This window comes from Acipenser ruthenus, chromosome 7 (genome assembly GCF_902713425.1).
Source record: "Acipenser ruthenus chromosome 7, fAciRut3.2 maternal haplotype, whole genome shotgun sequence".
Taxonomy (NCBI): domain Eukaryota; kingdom Metazoa; phylum Chordata; class Actinopteri; order Acipenseriformes; family Acipenseridae; genus Acipenser; species Acipenser ruthenus.
Window position 1 is genome coordinate 8,182,293 of NC_081195.1, and position 17,588 is coordinate 8,199,880.

The 17,588-nt window shown below is 46.2% G+C and overlaps 1 protein-coding gene across 3 annotated transcripts in view; it reads right to left on the bottom strand.

The window, feature by feature from the left end:
- LOC117415004 (netrin receptor UNC5B-b-like) overlaps positions 1-17,588 on the bottom strand; it is a 58,374-nt gene that overhangs the window by 5,481 nt on the left and 35,305 nt on the right. For 2 of the 3 annotated variants that reach the window (XM_059026267.1, XM_059026269.1), the window contains 11 exons: positions 10,573-10,797; positions 7,804-7,947; positions 6,705-6,808; positions 6,324-6,504; positions 5,588-5,755; positions 5,085-5,249; positions 4,255-4,287; positions 3,630-3,824; positions 1,488-1,898; positions 691-778; positions 233-398 (listed from right to left, as the gene is read on the bottom strand). In XM_059026267.1, coding sequence (XP_058882250.1) covers positions 233-398; positions 691-778; positions 1,488-1,898; positions 3,630-3,824; positions 4,255-4,287; positions 5,085-5,249; positions 5,588-5,755; positions 6,324-6,504; positions 6,705-6,808; positions 7,804-7,947; positions 10,573-10,797 — 1,880 coding nt within the window. The remainder of the gene's footprint in view (positions 1-232; positions 399-690; positions 779-1,487; positions 1,899-3,629; positions 3,825-4,254; positions 4,288-5,084; positions 5,250-5,587; positions 5,756-6,323; positions 6,505-6,704; positions 6,809-7,803; positions 7,948-10,572; positions 10,798-17,588) is intronic. The other variant, XM_059026268.1, reaches the window with a different exon arrangement.

Here is a 17,588-nt window from a genome sequence, read left to right on the forward strand (position 1 = left end):
ACCTATACCCATCTGATTTCCCTTTGTAACTTGCAAGGGCCAATACAGCGTTTCCTATGGACCCCCAGCCAAGAATGGCAACTTGGTCCAACCGGGATTCAAACCAGCAAGATGCTGATTGCATTACTGATCCTGCACTCCACACGGTAGTGCTTTTACAGAGTCCCTACTATAACAGGTTATTGTTCCAGCTCTAGCGCCCCTGTGTGTGAGGACACTGTGTGCCACTCACCTCCCAGTGGCTGTCTGCCTGTGTCTTGAGCTTCACCATCCAGTCAGAGGAGGCCAGGTCGGCACAGTGCGGTACACTCAAGACAACCGGGCGGCACAGCAGCAACCCTGTGGGACCACACGTCACCACGGGGCTCAGGACAGTCTGTGTGCCCTCCGAGGGGAGCCTGGGGCAAGAGGAGAGAGAGGAGTGAGGGGGGAGTGGGGTAGGCTTCAGGAGCCCCAGCAGCATGTGCAATTACTAATGAATGGGTTTCTGAAATGTTGACAGCATACGTTATCAAAAACAAAGCTAACTAGTACAGTGCTCCTTCTTTACTATTTGTCTTACACATCAAAAAACTTTTATTGAAAACAGTGAATTAGTGATCAGATAGCCAAACTGAATTAATCAAATCGTGAAATATCGAGGGAGTACTGTACTGTTATTGTTAGAACAGCGCCCCCTGCAGTGCTCACGTTGTGTTGTCGCGCTTGTTTATGATGAGGTACATCTCGTAGAACTTCCCCTGCGGGATTGTGCCCTGAGGAACCAGCAGACTGACACCTGGGAGACAGGGAGGGGGATATATGTATAGGGATAGGGGTGAAGGGAAATAAGAGGGAAAGATGAAGAGCTCAAATAAATATCCAAACATCTGTTCTTTTCAATAATTTGGTTTTGAAGTGAGCAGGTTCAGTTGCGTATCTTTTTTCATCGTATGCGGTTCAGTTGATCAGAAATTCAATTATTTTATAATTTTGTTGATACTGTTGTCTCATGCATTAATGCACTGTAACTGTAAAATACACGTTTAGCAAAGGATTTTGGAATACATTAAGTGTTTGATAATCCTATTTTAACAAAGTGTAAATGAAAACAATCTATATAGTACATGGTGCTGTACAATACAATCTTATAATGATGTAATTACCAGCAGATACAAACCACCAGATTCAAAATAAATGTGGCTGTACCACATCAATATCAGTGTCTACAATTACATTATAACATTGCTATAGCCCTTATAAAAGTTTACCCTGGTAAACTGGCACAGTAATTTTGCTGTTTTCCCATGGTTATTCTATGCATTTACCAGTTTACCATGTTTTTTTTTTAACATTCCTCTCTGTGCTTTAAAATGCCTGCCTATGATTTACCATGCTTTCACTATGTTTTAATAAACTTTGCTGTGCTTTTACTATGGGAATTTTTTTAAGGGAAATTTTAAGGGAAATTATCCTACATAGCAGTGGATGGTGCTGTGCTGACTGACCTGTGTTGGGGATAATGAGTCGCCCCCCTAGGCAGCCAAACGTCCCGCTGGCACTGTTCCCAGGCTCCCTGGGGAGGGTGTGGAGGTGCTGTGAGGAGCCGAGAGCCTTGTTCTTCTGGTTTAGGATCTCTCCATCCCGGGACAGCCCCCCTCCCCCGGGGTAGGTCCCCAGGGGTACCTTGCTGATAGGCCCCCCCTCCTGCAGCCCCCCTCCGTTGGACAGCCCCAGAGAGGAGACGGTGGAGGAGTTGTACACCTTGATCTTCAGGCTGGGCAGGGGGTCCAGCAGGGGGGAGGTAGTCATGGGGATCTTGTCTCCCGAGTCCTGCAGAGAGTACATGGGCCCCCGGTACGAGCCCGCACTGGCGGTCAGGTCGGGTTGGATCGAGGCGTTCAGGAGATGGGGGTTATCTGTGTGGGAGGGGGGGAGACAGAGAAGGGATGAAACAGGATCTTGGTATGGGTGTGAAATCTTAACTGACACTAATTCTTCTTCTTGTGGTTTAGGTTCACGTTGCATATTGTTTTTCTGTTCCGAGCATCACATACTGGGCAGAATATTAAAGCTCTTTTTTATACTCTCCAAATACAGCTTGCTGTTATTTTTGTTTTGTTTAGATTCATCTGAGTAGTGGAAAATGAGAAACAAAAGTCATCCTGCATGTATTTATTTATCTAAAGTGACCTTGTATTTATTTCAGAAGAGACAGCCTGAGGAGATCATCAGTGTTTAGGTTCATCCTCGGGGTAATCTTATCTCAAAACAGCATTGAAAGAAACTGGCCAGCTGGGACATCAGTGAATCCGACATTTATTTCTATATACATTACTCCTGTTTCTCTAAACACAAGAAAGGGATTTGGTTATAATATCGACAAAGACATATACAGCAGGCTTGTATAAATACAATGATACACTGTAGTTCACTAGCCACAGCACTATAGTTCACTAGCTAAAACACTATAGTTCACTCGCCCAAACACTATTGTTCATTCCCTTGAGTTACAGATAATAGAGTCTTACACTCATACTCCGAGCTTGTATTAGAAAGACATGAGGTCAGGAGAGGGGGTCCTATTATCTGTGACACAGGAAGTGATGTAGGCTACTTTTGTCAAAACTTACAGACCAGATTCTCAGAGCTATTACTCCAAATCGTCATTGGTATTTTTTAATTTTTTAATTTTAATATTTTAAAAAGGCACCCAATTTTTTTTTTATCAAACCAGAAAAAAGAAAACTCTTGTAGATGCTTGTGGGAAGTGTAAAGTTGCTTCTTTTTCATTTTAAATTCGTAATTGGTGCCACAGACACACTGGGAGTTAAACAGTTGACTGAGTGAGGTTGGTCACTGTCTGAACTAGTTACAAAACAGGACTTAACCCCATCTCTTTGCCTGCATGCAACTCCAAACCTGTGTAATATGAAAAAGAAAACATTTCTTGTGAAAATGCTGCATTGGAACCAGCAGCCTTCTGGACCAGAGTTCAGCTCCCTAAGCTCAACCAGGGATGGAAATAAGACTCCCATTGCATAGCACTGTGACTATTCAAGCTCTTAGTAAAACCTGGAATGGATGAAACTGTTATGCAATAGGAGTCTTATTTCCATCCTTGACTCAAGCCTGCAAGCTGTGTGGATGAGGAGGGCTGGATGAAGGGAGCGGATCTCGCCTGGGCAGTCCCTGTGAGGAGCTCTGAGTCTGGGAGATGCAAGCTGTGTGGATGAGGAGGGCTGGGTGAAGGGAGCGGATCTCACCTGGGCAGTCCCTGTGAGGAGCTCTGAGTCTGGGAAATGCAAGCTGTGTGGATGAGGAGGGCTGGGTGAAGGGAGAGGGTCTCGCCTGGGCAGTCTCTGTGAGGAGCTCTGAGTCTGGGTAATGCAAGCTGTGTGGATGAGGAGGGCTGGGTGAAGGGAGAGGGTCTCGCCTGGGCAGTCCCTGTGAGGAGCTCTGAGTCTGGGTAATGCAAGCTGTGTGGATGAGGAGGGCTGGGTGAAGGGAGAGGGTCTCGTCTGGGCAGTCTCTGTGAGGAGCTCTGAGTCTGGGTAATGCAAGCTGTGTGGATGAGGAGGGCTGGGTGAAGGGAGAGGGTCTCGCCTGGGCAGTCTCTGTGAGGAGCTCTGAGTCTGGGAGGCTCTCACCGTGTCGGGGAGGTTTGTAGTTGATGGGGTGAAAGCCCCCGGTCAGGGCGGCCGATGAGTCAGTGACGTCGGTGTCGAAGTCACGGCACGTCCGCCGGTAGACCACCACGCCCACCGCCATCATGATCACCAGGAAAATAAACAGCGCCACCACAAGGCCGGCGTACAGCGCTACATCACCCGTCACCTCCAGAGCTGAGAGAGAGAGAGGGGAGGGGAGTCCCATTCAAACAACAGAGATACATACTTACTGTGCACTACCCACACAATTTAGTGCAAGGTGCTGCATAGATTAATCATTGTAGAGAATGCAGTTTATATTGGAGGTAAACACGTAGAAATAATTATAAACCCCATACCGTTCAGAGAGAACGAAGGGTGGGGGAAAGAAATTAGTATAGAGAAGGGTGGGTGGGTCAAGGGGGGAGTTGGGAGACAGAGTGAGAGGGTGGGATAGAGAAGGGTGGGGGAGAGAGAGCGCGAAAGAGAGAGAGAGATAGAGAGAGGGAAGGAGAGAGAGAAACTGAACTGTGAGGGTATCTGGTCTAACAGAGGGTGAGGTTAGTGGCGAGGAAGTTAAAAACAATCACAAAGTGAGTCACACAAAAATGAAATGAAAACTTACGATGGATTTTATGTTCAACAAAAAGCTTTTTATCTGTTTGATAAAAAGAAGAAATAAATAAATAAATAGGATGAGAAAAGCAAACATGGGATGAACTGTAATTTTTTTAAATAAATAAATAAATAAATAAATAAATAAATAAATAATAATAATAATAATAATAATAATAATAATAATAATAATAATAATAATAATAATAATAATAATAATAAATGTAACTGTGTGGGTTAAACACCCAGATTATTGAGGCTATAAAATACCAGCCAGCAGCAAAAATGTGGTTAATTAGCCAAACAGCAACTTTAATAGACTTAAATCAATGGTTTGTATCTGTTTCTTCTCTTGTTGAGCAGATCTTGCAATGCTGTGAGAAGCTCCTCCATACCATCCAACACATTTAATCATACATTTTACTTGAGTTGCTCATATTCTTTTTCTTTGTAATCTTAATTGGATACAAGCAGCATAACCATTAGCATCTCCCCATCTCCCCTCCTCCCCTTCTCCCCTCTCCCATCTCCCCTTCTCCCCTCTCCCCTTCTCCCCTCTCCCATCTCCCCTCCTCCCCTCTCCCCTCTCCCATCTCCCCTTCTCCCCTCTCCCCTCTCCCATCTCCCTTTCTCCCCCTCTCCCCTCTCCCCTCTCCCATCTCCCTTTCTCCCCCTCTCCCCTCTCCCCTCCTCTCATCTCCCATCTCCCCTTCTCCCCTTCTCCCCTCTCCCATCTCCCTTTCTCCCCCTCTCCCATCTCCCCCTCTCCCATCTCCCCTTCTCCCTCTCTCCCCTCTCCCCTCTCCCCTCTCCCCTCTCCCCTCTCCCCTCAGTACTCACTGGTCATACAGAGTCCGTCGGTGCAGTTATTGGATTGGAGCAGCAGGCCGCTGCAGTCTTTCCCTCCGTTCACGGGTGCCGGGGCCTGGCAGTCGCGGCTGCGCCATTGTGTGCACTCCCTGCTGCAGGCAGACCACTTCGCCCACTCCGTCCAGCCTCCGTCCACTGAGAGACGAGAGAAGCCAGAGGGGTTAACACAGTGCCCGAGTCAACATCTGTGTTGTGTTGCTGCGCGCAAGACTGACAGCTGAGAGCTCTCAGTCAGAACAGTGGTGCAGCTGTGCTGTGTGGTACTGACCTGGGCACAGTGTGTTGCAGCTGTGCTGTGTGTGGTACTGACCTGGGCACAGTGTGTTGCAGCTGTGCTGTGTGTGGTACTGACCTGGGCACAGTGTGTTGCAGCTGTGCTGTGTGTGGTACTGACCTGGGCACAGTGTGTTGCAGCTCTGCTAACACACTGACCTGGGCCAGTGGGTTGCAGCTGTGCTGTGTGTGGTACTGACCTGGGCACAGTGTGTTGCAGGTGACTCTCTGGTAGGGCTGTCCCTCACAGAAGGCTCCTCCATTGAGGGGCGCAGGGTTGGTACAGGACCGGGTCCGCTTCTGCCAGCCACGGCCACAGCGAGTGTTACAGGGGGACCACTCCGTCCACGTGGACCAGCCGCCATTCACTGAGACAGGAGAGAAGAGAGGGGTTAGAGGAGTTCATACTGAGACAGGAGACAGGAGAGGAGAGAGGTTAGTGTGGGTTCATACTGAGAGAGGAGAGGTTAGTGTGGGGTTCACACTGAGAGAGGAGAAGGTTAGTGTGGGATGCGCACTGGCAGAAGAGAGGTGAGGAGAGGAGAAGAGAGGAGATGGAGAGTGAGATTAGTCTCATTATTATTATTTGTTTATTTAGCAGACGCCTTTATCCAAGGCGATTTACAGAGACTAGGGTGTGTGAACTATGCATCAGCTGCAGAGTCACTTACAATTACGTCTCACCCGAAAGACGGAGCACAAGGAGGTTAAGTGACTTGCTCAGGGTCACACAATGAGTTAGTGGCTGAGGTGGGATTTGAACCAGAGACCTCCTGGTTACAAGCCCTTTTCTTTAACTACTGGACCACACAGCCTCCTATGATAGACACAGAGGGATAGAGGATGTCTTTCTTGGAATGACAAGTTGTACAGTTCATGCCGAGGTGGGCAGATGAACCACACAGCCGGAGACAGGCCGGCGGAGGGGCTGAGTACCGTATACGATGACAGTGGCGGTGGTGCTGCGTCTCTTGGCCACAATGTTCCTGGCCAGGCAGGTGTAGTTGGCAGTGTCGGAGAGCCGAGCCTGCTTGATGATGAGGTTGTGATCGATGGTGATCAGGAAGTTGGAGTCTCTGGTGGGGTCGATGGGCTCCTCGTTCTTCAACCACTCCACCTGGACACAGGGACACACAGACAGACGCACAGACATTACTACAGGCTTCCAGAACTGAGTGTGGAGTGCAGGGACTGTGGTGTGGGATGCAAGATAGAGAGTTTACAGTGTATAGACTGCTGTGTGTGTGAGTGTGGAGCGCAGGGGTGCATGTGTATGGTACAAGCAGGATGATTGTGGGGTGCAGTGTGTGTGTTCACCTCAGCCCCCGGGATGCCCTCTGGTGGCCGGCACTGCAATAACACCTCGTGCTCCAGCGGGACCTCCTTCCCCAGCGGCTCCTGATCGAAGTTCTTCCGCAGGTCTGCAGGGGGCAGCAGAGACACACAGCCAGACGGAGAAATGGTGAGAGAGTGAGACAGATCAGTCTTCCTCTATTTACCTGTACTGCTCGAAGTTCAGTAGTCCAGGAAAACTTTACATGATTTACAGTGTATACATCTGGAACAGTGACAGAGACACAACGAGACATGGATAAGGTGAGATAGTGAGAGACAGAACAACATAAGACATCTATCTTTCCATCTGTCTGTCTCTCTATGCAGTTCTTATACAAGTCTACAGGGGGTGACAAAGACACATTCAGGAGGAGAGAGAGAAAGAGAGAGAGGGAGAGATCTGTCTATCTACAAAACCACTTTAACTATCTGCCACTGTCTGTCTCAATGGCTGCAGGACAGACACAGTTGGATAAACCGAGATACTCAGTTATTTAATTGCTGGATCAATAAATAGATAACTCCCCCGGAGTGACACAAACGCGCATCCAAACTGGCAGAGATGGACTGACTGACTGATGGATTCATGTAATCGTGCATATTCAATGTCATCGAGATATCAGTGAATACTCCCAATAACTTGAGCTAACGCATGCCCTAGCCAGGTTTCATAATGTGAATAATGTGGTATCAGTTCAAGGAGACGGGGGTGTACTGTTCAAACGTTAGCATCATTATCATCATATTGCATCAGCATTGAACAGTGGGTACATTTTAAACTAAGAAAACACAGGAGTTTTTTTTTTTCTGGCAACTGCTGAAGCAACTATTGAATGGAAAATGTATATGCAGTTTCCAAGCAATTTTCATTAGAGGCTGCTCAAAGCAAAACTGTTTTAGAGTTGTTGCTTTATCTTCAGACAGACACACAGACAGACTGAAAGAAAGACAGACAGATAATGAGGACATAAACTGCTGCTCTTGATGAAGGTCTAATATACAGACTGACAGACTTACAGAGATGAATGATAGAAAGACAGACAGAGACAGGCATACCCTACAGACAGACAGGGAGACGTACATGCGATGCGGACGTAAGCCCTCCTGCTCTTTGTAGTCCCAGCAGAGCTCCAGGCCACGCACTGGCACCAGAAATCATCCAGTCCAAAGAGCTCCTCTACCTGAGTGCGAGAGACCTCTATATCCACCTCTCGAACCACCAGCCCTGGGGAAGAGAGACACGGAGACAGGGAGACACAGAGAGACACAGACACAGAGATACAGGCACAGATAGACACAGAGACACACACAGACAGAGACACAGACAGAGAGACACAGACACAGAGACACACAGACAGAGAGACACAGAGAGACACAGACACACAGAAAGAGACACATTATTAGAATTGCTTTTTTATTGATAGCATTCTACTTGAAAAGGCTGTTTATCCTATTTCAATCACTGCAGGTTACTATACTCTTTGTGTACAGGGTGATGAGAAAGCAGTATGTTTACCACATCAATGATATGGTGCGTTGGTGTGGTAAACTTACTTTCTAATCACCCTGTACATAAGAAAAGTGTAAACACATATGTGTGCTAGACAGTGCTACAGAACAGCTCAGTACTGTAGAAGCAACTTACTAAATTAGTCAACGTTAAACTAGAAGCTAGATGTCAAATCCTAACCCCAATCACATCCCTTGAGAATCAAAGTGCAGCTTTATTGTAATAGTCTTTTATTCAATCTGTCGATGTAATTTCCCCCCGGATTAAAAACCCAGAGCCATTAGAAATGCTCAAATCACAATCAATGCTTTTCCGACTTTGTGTTTGACTGTCTGTTTGTTCTCATTTAAAGCGTTTATTCCTAACTAACATGTATTGAATAATCTCTAACCCGGACAACATCACTGCACTTGTATCACGGAGAACTGTATTGCACCACGAGCACTAATTCACTCGCTAACAGACTTGTGTATGTGTTTTGTGTTTCGTGTGGGTGTATAAAGAACGGGACTATTATTTCCGGACAAACCCGGGGATTATAAATGAAGTAATACACACCACTGTATTACTTAGCATAATTTATTATTTACGGTTTGTTTTGCCATCAGGCACTGGAATTACAAACCATTAAACAGCATTGCACCTGGATTACAATTGTCTGTCTGTTTATTGATCACCTGCACCTGCACAACGTTAACCACTTTGCCACACCCGGTCAATGCCACAAACTCAGTCTTACATTTCCACACAGAATTGAGGGCAACTGGGGGACACATTTTATTACAAAGTCACTTGCTAAATGGATCAGTAGCAAAGCTCCGAGAGGCTACAGTATGCTTATAGCTGCTGCAGTAACCAGGTAACCTTTACACCACTCAGCTTAGTAAGCAATAATACCACATTGCTCTGTTACCTGTGTCCCTCTCAGTGAGTGAGGGCTGGGAGCTGTGTTGCTGTCCCTCTCAGTGAGAGAGGGCTGGGAGCTGCGTTGCTGTGTCCCTCTCAGTGAGTGAGGGCTGGGAGCTGCGTTGCTGTGTCCCTCTCAGTGAGTGAGGGCTGGGAGCTGCATTGCTGTGTCTCTCTCAGTGAGTGAGGGCTGGGAGCTGTGTTGCTGTCCCTCTCAGTGAGAGAGGGCTGGGAGCTGTGTTGCTGTCCCTCTCAGTGAGTGAGGGCTGGGAGCTGCATTGCTGTGTCCCTCTCAGTGAGTGAGGGCTGGGAGCTGTGTTGCTGTCCCTCTCAGTGAGTGAGGGCTGGGAGCTGTGTTGCTGTCCCTCTCAGTGAGTGAGGGCTGGGAGCTGCATTGCTGTGTCTCTCTCAGTGAGTGACGGCTGGGAGCTGTGTTGCTGTCCCTCTCAGTGAGTGAGGGCTGGGAGCTGTGTTGCTGTCCCTCTCAGTGAGTGACGGCTGGGAGCTGCGTTGCTGTCCCTCTCAGTGAGTGAGGGCTGGCAGCTGTGACCCTCTCAGTGAGTAGGGCTGGGAGCTGTGTTGCTGTGTCCTTCTCAGTGAGTAGGGCTGGGAGCTGTGTTGCTGTCCCTCTCAGTGAGTGAGGGCTGGGAGTTGTGTTGCTGTGTCCCTCTCAGTGAGTGAGGACTGGGAGCTGTGTTGCTGCCCCTCTCAGTGAGTGACGGCTGGGAGCTGTGTTGCTGTCCCTCTCAGTGAGTGAGGGCTGGGAGCTGTGTTGCTGTCCCTCTCAGTGAGTGAGGGCTGGGAGCTGTGTTGCTGTCCCTCTCAGTGAGTGAGGGCTGGGAGCTGTGTTGCTGTCCCTCTCAGTGAGTGAGGGCTGGGAGCTGTGTTGCTGTCCCTCTCAGTGAGTGAGGGCTGGGAGCTGTGTTGCTGTCCCTCTCAGTGAGTGAGGGCTGGGAGCTGTGTTGCTGTCCCTCTCAGTGAGAGAGGGCTGGGAGCTGTGTTGCTGTCCCTCTCAGTGAGTGAGGGCTGGGAGCTGCATTGCTGTGTCCCTCTCAGTGAGTGAGGGCTGGGAGCTGTGTTGCTGTCCCTCTCAGTGAGAGAGGGCTGGGAGCTGTGTTGCTGTGTCCCTCTCAGTGAGTGAGGGCTGGGAGCTGTGTTGCTGTCCCTCTCAGTGAGAGAGGGCTGGGAGCTGTGTTGCTGTCCCTCTCAGTGAGTGAGGGCTGGGAGCTGCATTGCTGTGTCCCTCTCAGTGAGTGAGGGCTGGGAGCTGTGTTGCTGTCCCTCTCAGTGAGTGAGCGCTGGGAGCTGTGTTGCTGTGTCCCTCTCAGTGAGTGAGGGCTGGGAGCTGTGTTTCTGTCCCTCTCAGTGAGTGAGGGCTGGGAGCTGTGTTGCTGTCCCTCTCAGTGAGTGCCGGCTGGGAGTTGTGTTGGTTACCTGTGATCTGGTCCAGGCTCTCTCTGGTCACATGGTCGTTCTGGTTGACCCAGTCCCCGTTGCATTTGAAGTAGATCTGCGCGGCGGGCGTGGCCCTGCAACGCAATTCCACAGGATTGTTCTTCACGATGTAGGCGTCGTCCGGCTCCTGCTGGAACGAGGGGAGGGGTTCCGCGGGGGCCGAGGGGAACGAGTCCGGGAGCACATCGCTGTAATCACCGGGGCCTGGGGGGGGGGGGGGGTGAAGAGGGAGGGGGAGAGGGCGGAGGGGGGGATGAGAGGAGAGAATGAAGAGGGTTGCGAGAGGGGAGAAGAGATAGAGGAGCCTGGGGTTAAACTCCAGCACTAAGAAGGTTTATAAGGCTCTCTTTTGGAAAACCCCAAATTATCTTAATAAATTGCTAATTACATCTAGTACCACTTATAATCTTAGATAAGTTTTTCTTTTACTAGGGTTTGGAAGGAATTTGGATAAAAGGGCCTTCAGTTTTTCTAGGTCCATGGTCTTCAGGATGAACTGAAACTTACTGTCTTGATCCCTTTAAAGAAGTTCAAATGAAACGTTGATATCTATGTAGCTGAGACGTGTTTTTGTTTTGGCTGGTGCTCCTAAATTTGATTAACTTGTTTGTATTCGTTGTGCTCATCTGAATTTGTGTTTATTGTATGATGTGCCACCGCCTTAACCAAGTCTCCCTTGAAAAATATTTATTTTATTTCAACGGGACTTTCCTGGTTAAATAAAGGTTAAATAAATACAAATAAAATAAATAAAATGATCGTTGATCGGAATAGGTACCATTCTAATCGTCTGTCCCATCTGAACCCAGGCACTCCCAACACAAACCAGCGTTTTCTGCACGTGTCACACAGCCTGCCCCGTGGCTGTCAATCCAGCAGCACACCAGGGCAAGGAAGCGAACACACTGAAACACTATACTGTACACACACACACACTGAAGACACTGAAACACAGAGACAGACACACACAGAAAAACACACACACACACAAATACTGTACTCACACAGAAACACACACAGACACACACATGCAGACACACGCACACACACACACACACACACACCCACCCACACACACACACATAGACAGACACACAAACAGACACACACAAATTAATCCAGCATATGCTGTCTCTTTGCACAGAGATTGGGTTTAGCTTTTCTGATTTTGTATAATCTGGCAGCAGCAGCAGCAGCACAGCAGTGAAAGAGCACTCTGGTGCTATAAGAAACTCTCCTCTTTACGCTCATGCACTATGTGTGTGGATGTCAGTGGGGTTGCTGAATCTGTTTACCTCAGCTCTGCGAGTCTAACAAAGCCCAGGGGTGAGTTCTCAGCACAGGCAGGCTTGTCACTGTGGGTGCGGGGGAGGGAGGAGGGGGGCTGTAAACAGCAGATGTTGCTGAAAACAACATAAAGTGCTTAACGACTTAGAAAGCTGTCTCTGAAACAGAGGGAGGGGGGGGGGGGGGGGGGGGTGAGCACAGCACTGGTACCCCGACACTAAAACTGCTGCTAGGGGGTGAAGATGTGCGTCATTCAGAATGAAACTGAGAACAGGTGTATTGCTGATGGAGCAGGTCCAAGACAATACTAAACCAGCAGTACCAGGAATACACCATGCACTGTACTGTACTGTACTGTACACACACATACACACCACACACACCCTGAAACAAACAGACACACACACACACACACACATACTGTACTCACAAGCACACACAGAGACACAAAAACACAGACACAAACGCACACACTTACTGTACTCACAAAGACACACACACACATACTGTACTCACACACACACACACACACACAGACACACAAACACACAGACACACTTACTGTACTCACACAGACACACACACAGAGACGCACAAACACAAAGACACACACTTACTGTACTCACACAGACACACATGCACATACTGTACACACACAGACACTGAAACACACAGACACGCACACACTTACTGTGCTCACACAGACACACACACACAGGGGCTTGTTCTCACTGACTCTTGTTTGATTCTGTGCAGGACATTTTGAACATGGTGGTAATAAGCAGAGGGTTTGTATTACAAAATGAACTTTAGCCCTCTGCTCGTGACGTGTCTTTCTCCTGATTTTTGCAGGGGATCTGAGCTCAACTGTCACAGTGCATAAGCACCACATGGGTTCCTCCGTTCGACTACAGAAAAATGAATTAATGCTTATTATGCCAAACAACCTTTTCATTTACTGACTTAGTGAAGCTGAATAACCCAATCAGCCCCTGGTTCCTGAGCTCTCCCCTCTTTTAAACAGGCTAATTTCAGACAAACGCTAATGAGCTAATGAGATCACTGGCCACTGCTGCTGAGGAAAACACTCAATGGAATGTTTTTGAATAACGGCCCTTCACACTTATAAGAGTTTCACAATGTAAAAGCATAGCAAGGTGTAATACAAGCACAGTGAAAGCATGGTAAAGCATAGGTACGCATTGTATAGAATAGCGAGAATATTAATAAACATGGCAAACCAGGGTAAGCTATGATAAATGCATACTATAGCTACGGGAAAAGCATGCTAAAACTGCAAAAATACTATGGTAAACTTTTATAAGGGATTAAACATACTGTATGATTTAAGAAATATAAACTTCTCATAACCGTGTCGAAAGGGGGACTTGTGGACCCCAAAAGTGTTTGAGAGCCAGACATTGAGCTCTGGGATTAGTTCAGGTCTCACAATCTACCCTAGCTTCTCGTACACTGTGAAGCTACAGCCAACAACAAAAGCAAAAAACCCTGCAAATGTTCTGAAATGTTTGTAAATGCCTCTGCAGTTCAACTGAGCCCTGCACCTGCTTTTTACAGGTTCAGGGATCTTCAAGAATCAAATGTAATCTGCCTTCATCCAACATTTTCAAATACTAACTGATCTTTAGAAACAGAATCCGTCAGACTATATTAAACTAATAAAAAGCGACCTGCAGTAGATTCCAGAACGGGGCTCAGATCTCCGCTCTCCTCCACCAGTGAACGGAGGGAGGCCTCTTCATCTGACTCGTTGGCTGCCAGGCCATCCCTCCCCTTATAAACAGCATTTTTGCAGTTTTGTGCCATGCTTTTTCCACAGATATACTATGCATTTACCACGGTTTTTAATATGTTTTACCATACCTCTATGTGCTTTACAATGCTTACCCATGCGTTACCATGCTTTCACTGTGCTTTATTACCCTTTGCTGTGCTTTTACTAAGGGTCACATGTGGTGGGATTCATCATTACAGAATTAATCACCCCCCCCCCCCCTCCCTCCTCCCTCCTCCCTCCTCCCTCCTCCTCCTGATTAGTTTCTTCTAAGTTTTACCTTCTGCTTGGTTTCCAAAGGGGAATTGTGTGCAGCAGAACCCATATGGCGAATCTCAGCTAAATGAGCGAGCAGCTCTGCTTTTAGCACAGGAATAACACAGCACAGTCAAATGAAAGAGATATTTTATTATACACCCGCACCCCTGGTTCAGATGACAATTTAAAATCATTAAACTGCAGCCACTTCCCGTCGCTACACGTCTGCTAACACGACGAGCTTGAACAAGGGGTATAGTAACATGAGACCTTCCTGCGGGAACACACGGTTAGAGCCGCTGCTGTCCTGAATAGGTCGTGCACTGTCACCTACAGCCACAGAGTGCACATGTAGAAATGACAGAGGTATAGACAGGTTCAATTGCACACCCCCAGATTCTGATGCGCTCAATAACATCAGCTGAAGAATGTCCTAACCAAGTTTCATCCCCCAGCAGGAGACTTGGAAACTCTCCCAGACAGCCAGACGGACAGACAAAGAGAGCCGGAGTTCTGTCTTCCATGTGTGAACATGCATACCCCTCTATCAAGGTCAGCTCTAGCTAGCAATTCCACTGGAATTCTGGCCTCAGAGAGCATTTTATTGCTCAAGCTTTTATTTTCAAGTCTTTTATGGCTTTAATGAGAGGCGGGTGGCTTGGAAACTATGACAGTTATTTAGTGTAAAAAAAAACAAAAAAACTTCGGTTTGATAATGACAAGGTGCTTGCAGAGACTGGAGTCACAGGTTAAACACACACAGACAGACACACATGCACACACACACACACACAGACACATTCACACACACACACACACACACACACAGACACAGACACAGACACAAGCACACACACTAACAAATAGACACAAGCACAGACACATACATGCACAGTGTGTGCCCCAAGTGACAGGGATAGAAAGATCTGGTACCAATAAACTTTTATTTTGCAACATTTCATAAAGAAAAAAAGTTGGAAATAAGACTCCTGTTGCATAGCAGTTTCACCCATTCCAGGTTTTAATACAAGCTCAGTGTATAGGTAACAAGATCAGGTGTGGCTTTTTAAACCCACAGTAGAAACCAGGAATTGATCAAACTGCTATGCAATATGGGTCTCACTTCCATCAGCTTTTAGGAGTCTTTTCAGAAGCAGCTGAACAAGGCCTGGTAAGCAATGACCAGATAACAGCATCAGAGAACAAGACATTGGCGAGGTAAGATAAGCACAAAATAAAAAGAGGTTTCTCCGTGGCTCAGTGGCTAACCCAACATGATTAGCCTGTCATCGTGAATTAGCCTGTCATGCTGAGTCATGCAGTTCAGAGGCCTGTGTGGGGAACCGGGGAAGACGTGACTTGCTCTTGGCTGCCACTAACCTGCCATTAAAGCTTCTAGACCGTACAGTACTGTGCAAAACCCAGGCAGTCACATGACCGCTTTAAATAAAGAAGCGTCCTCTTTTAGCTTCATTGCCTCGCCCTTTGCATCGGAACCTGTGATTACCACCCTCTAAAGTTAGTTCGGAAGTTAATTGAAAAGCACGGCTCAGGAAACAAGGAGACACAGACAAAGAGAGACAAGAATGAAAATGACATTGACGCCAGCGCTGCTCTGGGTAATGACAAGCTACAAGAAGCCAGAGAAAAGGGGAACAACACTTGTGTTGTTTGTAAAGAAACCCTCCTGGCGCCAGCTACTTGCAACGCTCACACGACCTGCCAACTGCTACAACCCTTAGAAAAGTTACCCACAGTAAAAGCAGAGCACAGTGAAAGCATGGTAAAGCACAGGTAAGCATTGTAAAGCCCAGAGAGGTATGGTAATGCACATTAGTAAACATGACAAACCATGGCAGACTATGGTTATGCAAAGTATAAACATGGGAAAAGCATGGGGGAAAACTGCCAACTGGTAAACCTTTATCAGGGAACTGTCTCTGCCACGGAGATGTCTCTACACTAAAGACATGTAGAAAGAGTTTCATTACTTCTAAAACTCGGTGATTCATTCCAAAAGTAGAAAAACGTAGACAATAGGGGTATCATTGGTGGCTATTTACATTGCTCTTCTTTATCATTACGTGCACAGGCAGTCATTAAAGCTTGTGTGTGTGTGTTCTTCCATGCAGTCACTGGATTCACAAATTTGAAGGAAACCAAAAAAAAAGGCTCAAGGGATTATATATATATAATTTAACTCTCTAACTCTCTAACTTTGACCAAGATGCTGCCTTTCAATTCTAGTTTCCAACCATAGACAAGACATGGGCAAGATCAGCCAGTGTCTTTATGTTAGTAAACAACTACTCTTTATTGCCAGCAAGGCAAAAAGTGTCCACTAGATGGAGATGGCACTCAATAACGTAGCACTCATATTGATAGCTTACGTAACACATACAGTAGCTGGCAAATGAAGAACAGCTTCTGAACCAAGGCTAAAGCACCCTAAAAACAGGTTTATTAGAGTATTATGAATTTTCAAAGAGTTTATTCCAGTCTTTAAATTACAGCTATTTTTTATAGGAAAAACATTACCTACAGTGGTATCCATGGCCAGCTATACAAATGCTGAAGTATGGCTCGGTATACTCCATGATAAATTATACGTGAAGACGATAAGCAGTTTAGTTAACCTGTCCTGTATCTTCTGCATGCAAGAGGGCGGCATCTGATTACTACTGAAATACAATGTTTCACCAGCAGGTGTCACCCAATGAAGGTCCGGTCACAATAGAAGGTCATCTTCTAAATCAAAATAATACACGTTATAATTTGATCAAACAGGTAATCAAATGCAGTACGGTAGATGTGGACCAATGCACAGAAAGTTCAACGTTACATTTTCCATAATCCTGATCTTAATCAAAAACATACAAATAATAATAATAATAATAATAATAATAATAATAATAATAATAATAATAATAATAATAATAATAATAATGTTTCAAACTGTTTGTGGAGAACGAGATATGTTCAATATAATGACTTTTCAAAACTAGTTTGAAATAGCTTAGTAACGGAATGGAAGGTGATCTCCTGGGCACTCTCCTGATGTGTGTCTCTCATTGAAGGCAGGAGTAAACCCTTTGAAAATATGCTCCACAGTATTTCAGTATTTACAATGAGAACTGCATCTGAATGATTGCAATTATAATAAGCAGGGAAGGGGACAGGAGTAAAAATGAATATAACTTCAAGCTACCTTCTGTTTAAGCAACCAGGCTCTTTCTCAATCTGCAGTGTTCTCTGTCTTAACCCTATTAAGAGGTAATTGTGATACATCACATAAAATCTGGGCAAAAATGAGTTAGTAGTTGATTTATTCAACCTGCACACCATCTGGGTAAGTCACAGCTGGATAAGAAATGCAAAAGTAATTTTATGACTATGATCTTTTCCAGCGCTACCAAATATGCTGCCCACTTGAGCACAATTGTTTGATAAAATGTATTAACTGCATTTAAATGTTTGGGATAAAAAGCCCAGGGGATCATTCATGCAATGAAGCAGAAATAAGAAATATAATTTGCATTTTACATCTCACAATTTATTTTAAGAAACTGGTATATATATATTTTTTTTTCTTGGGTAAATATGCTTCATAACTTCCCACTAACAGCCTGCAGCGGTATAGGGCCTATGGAAACTG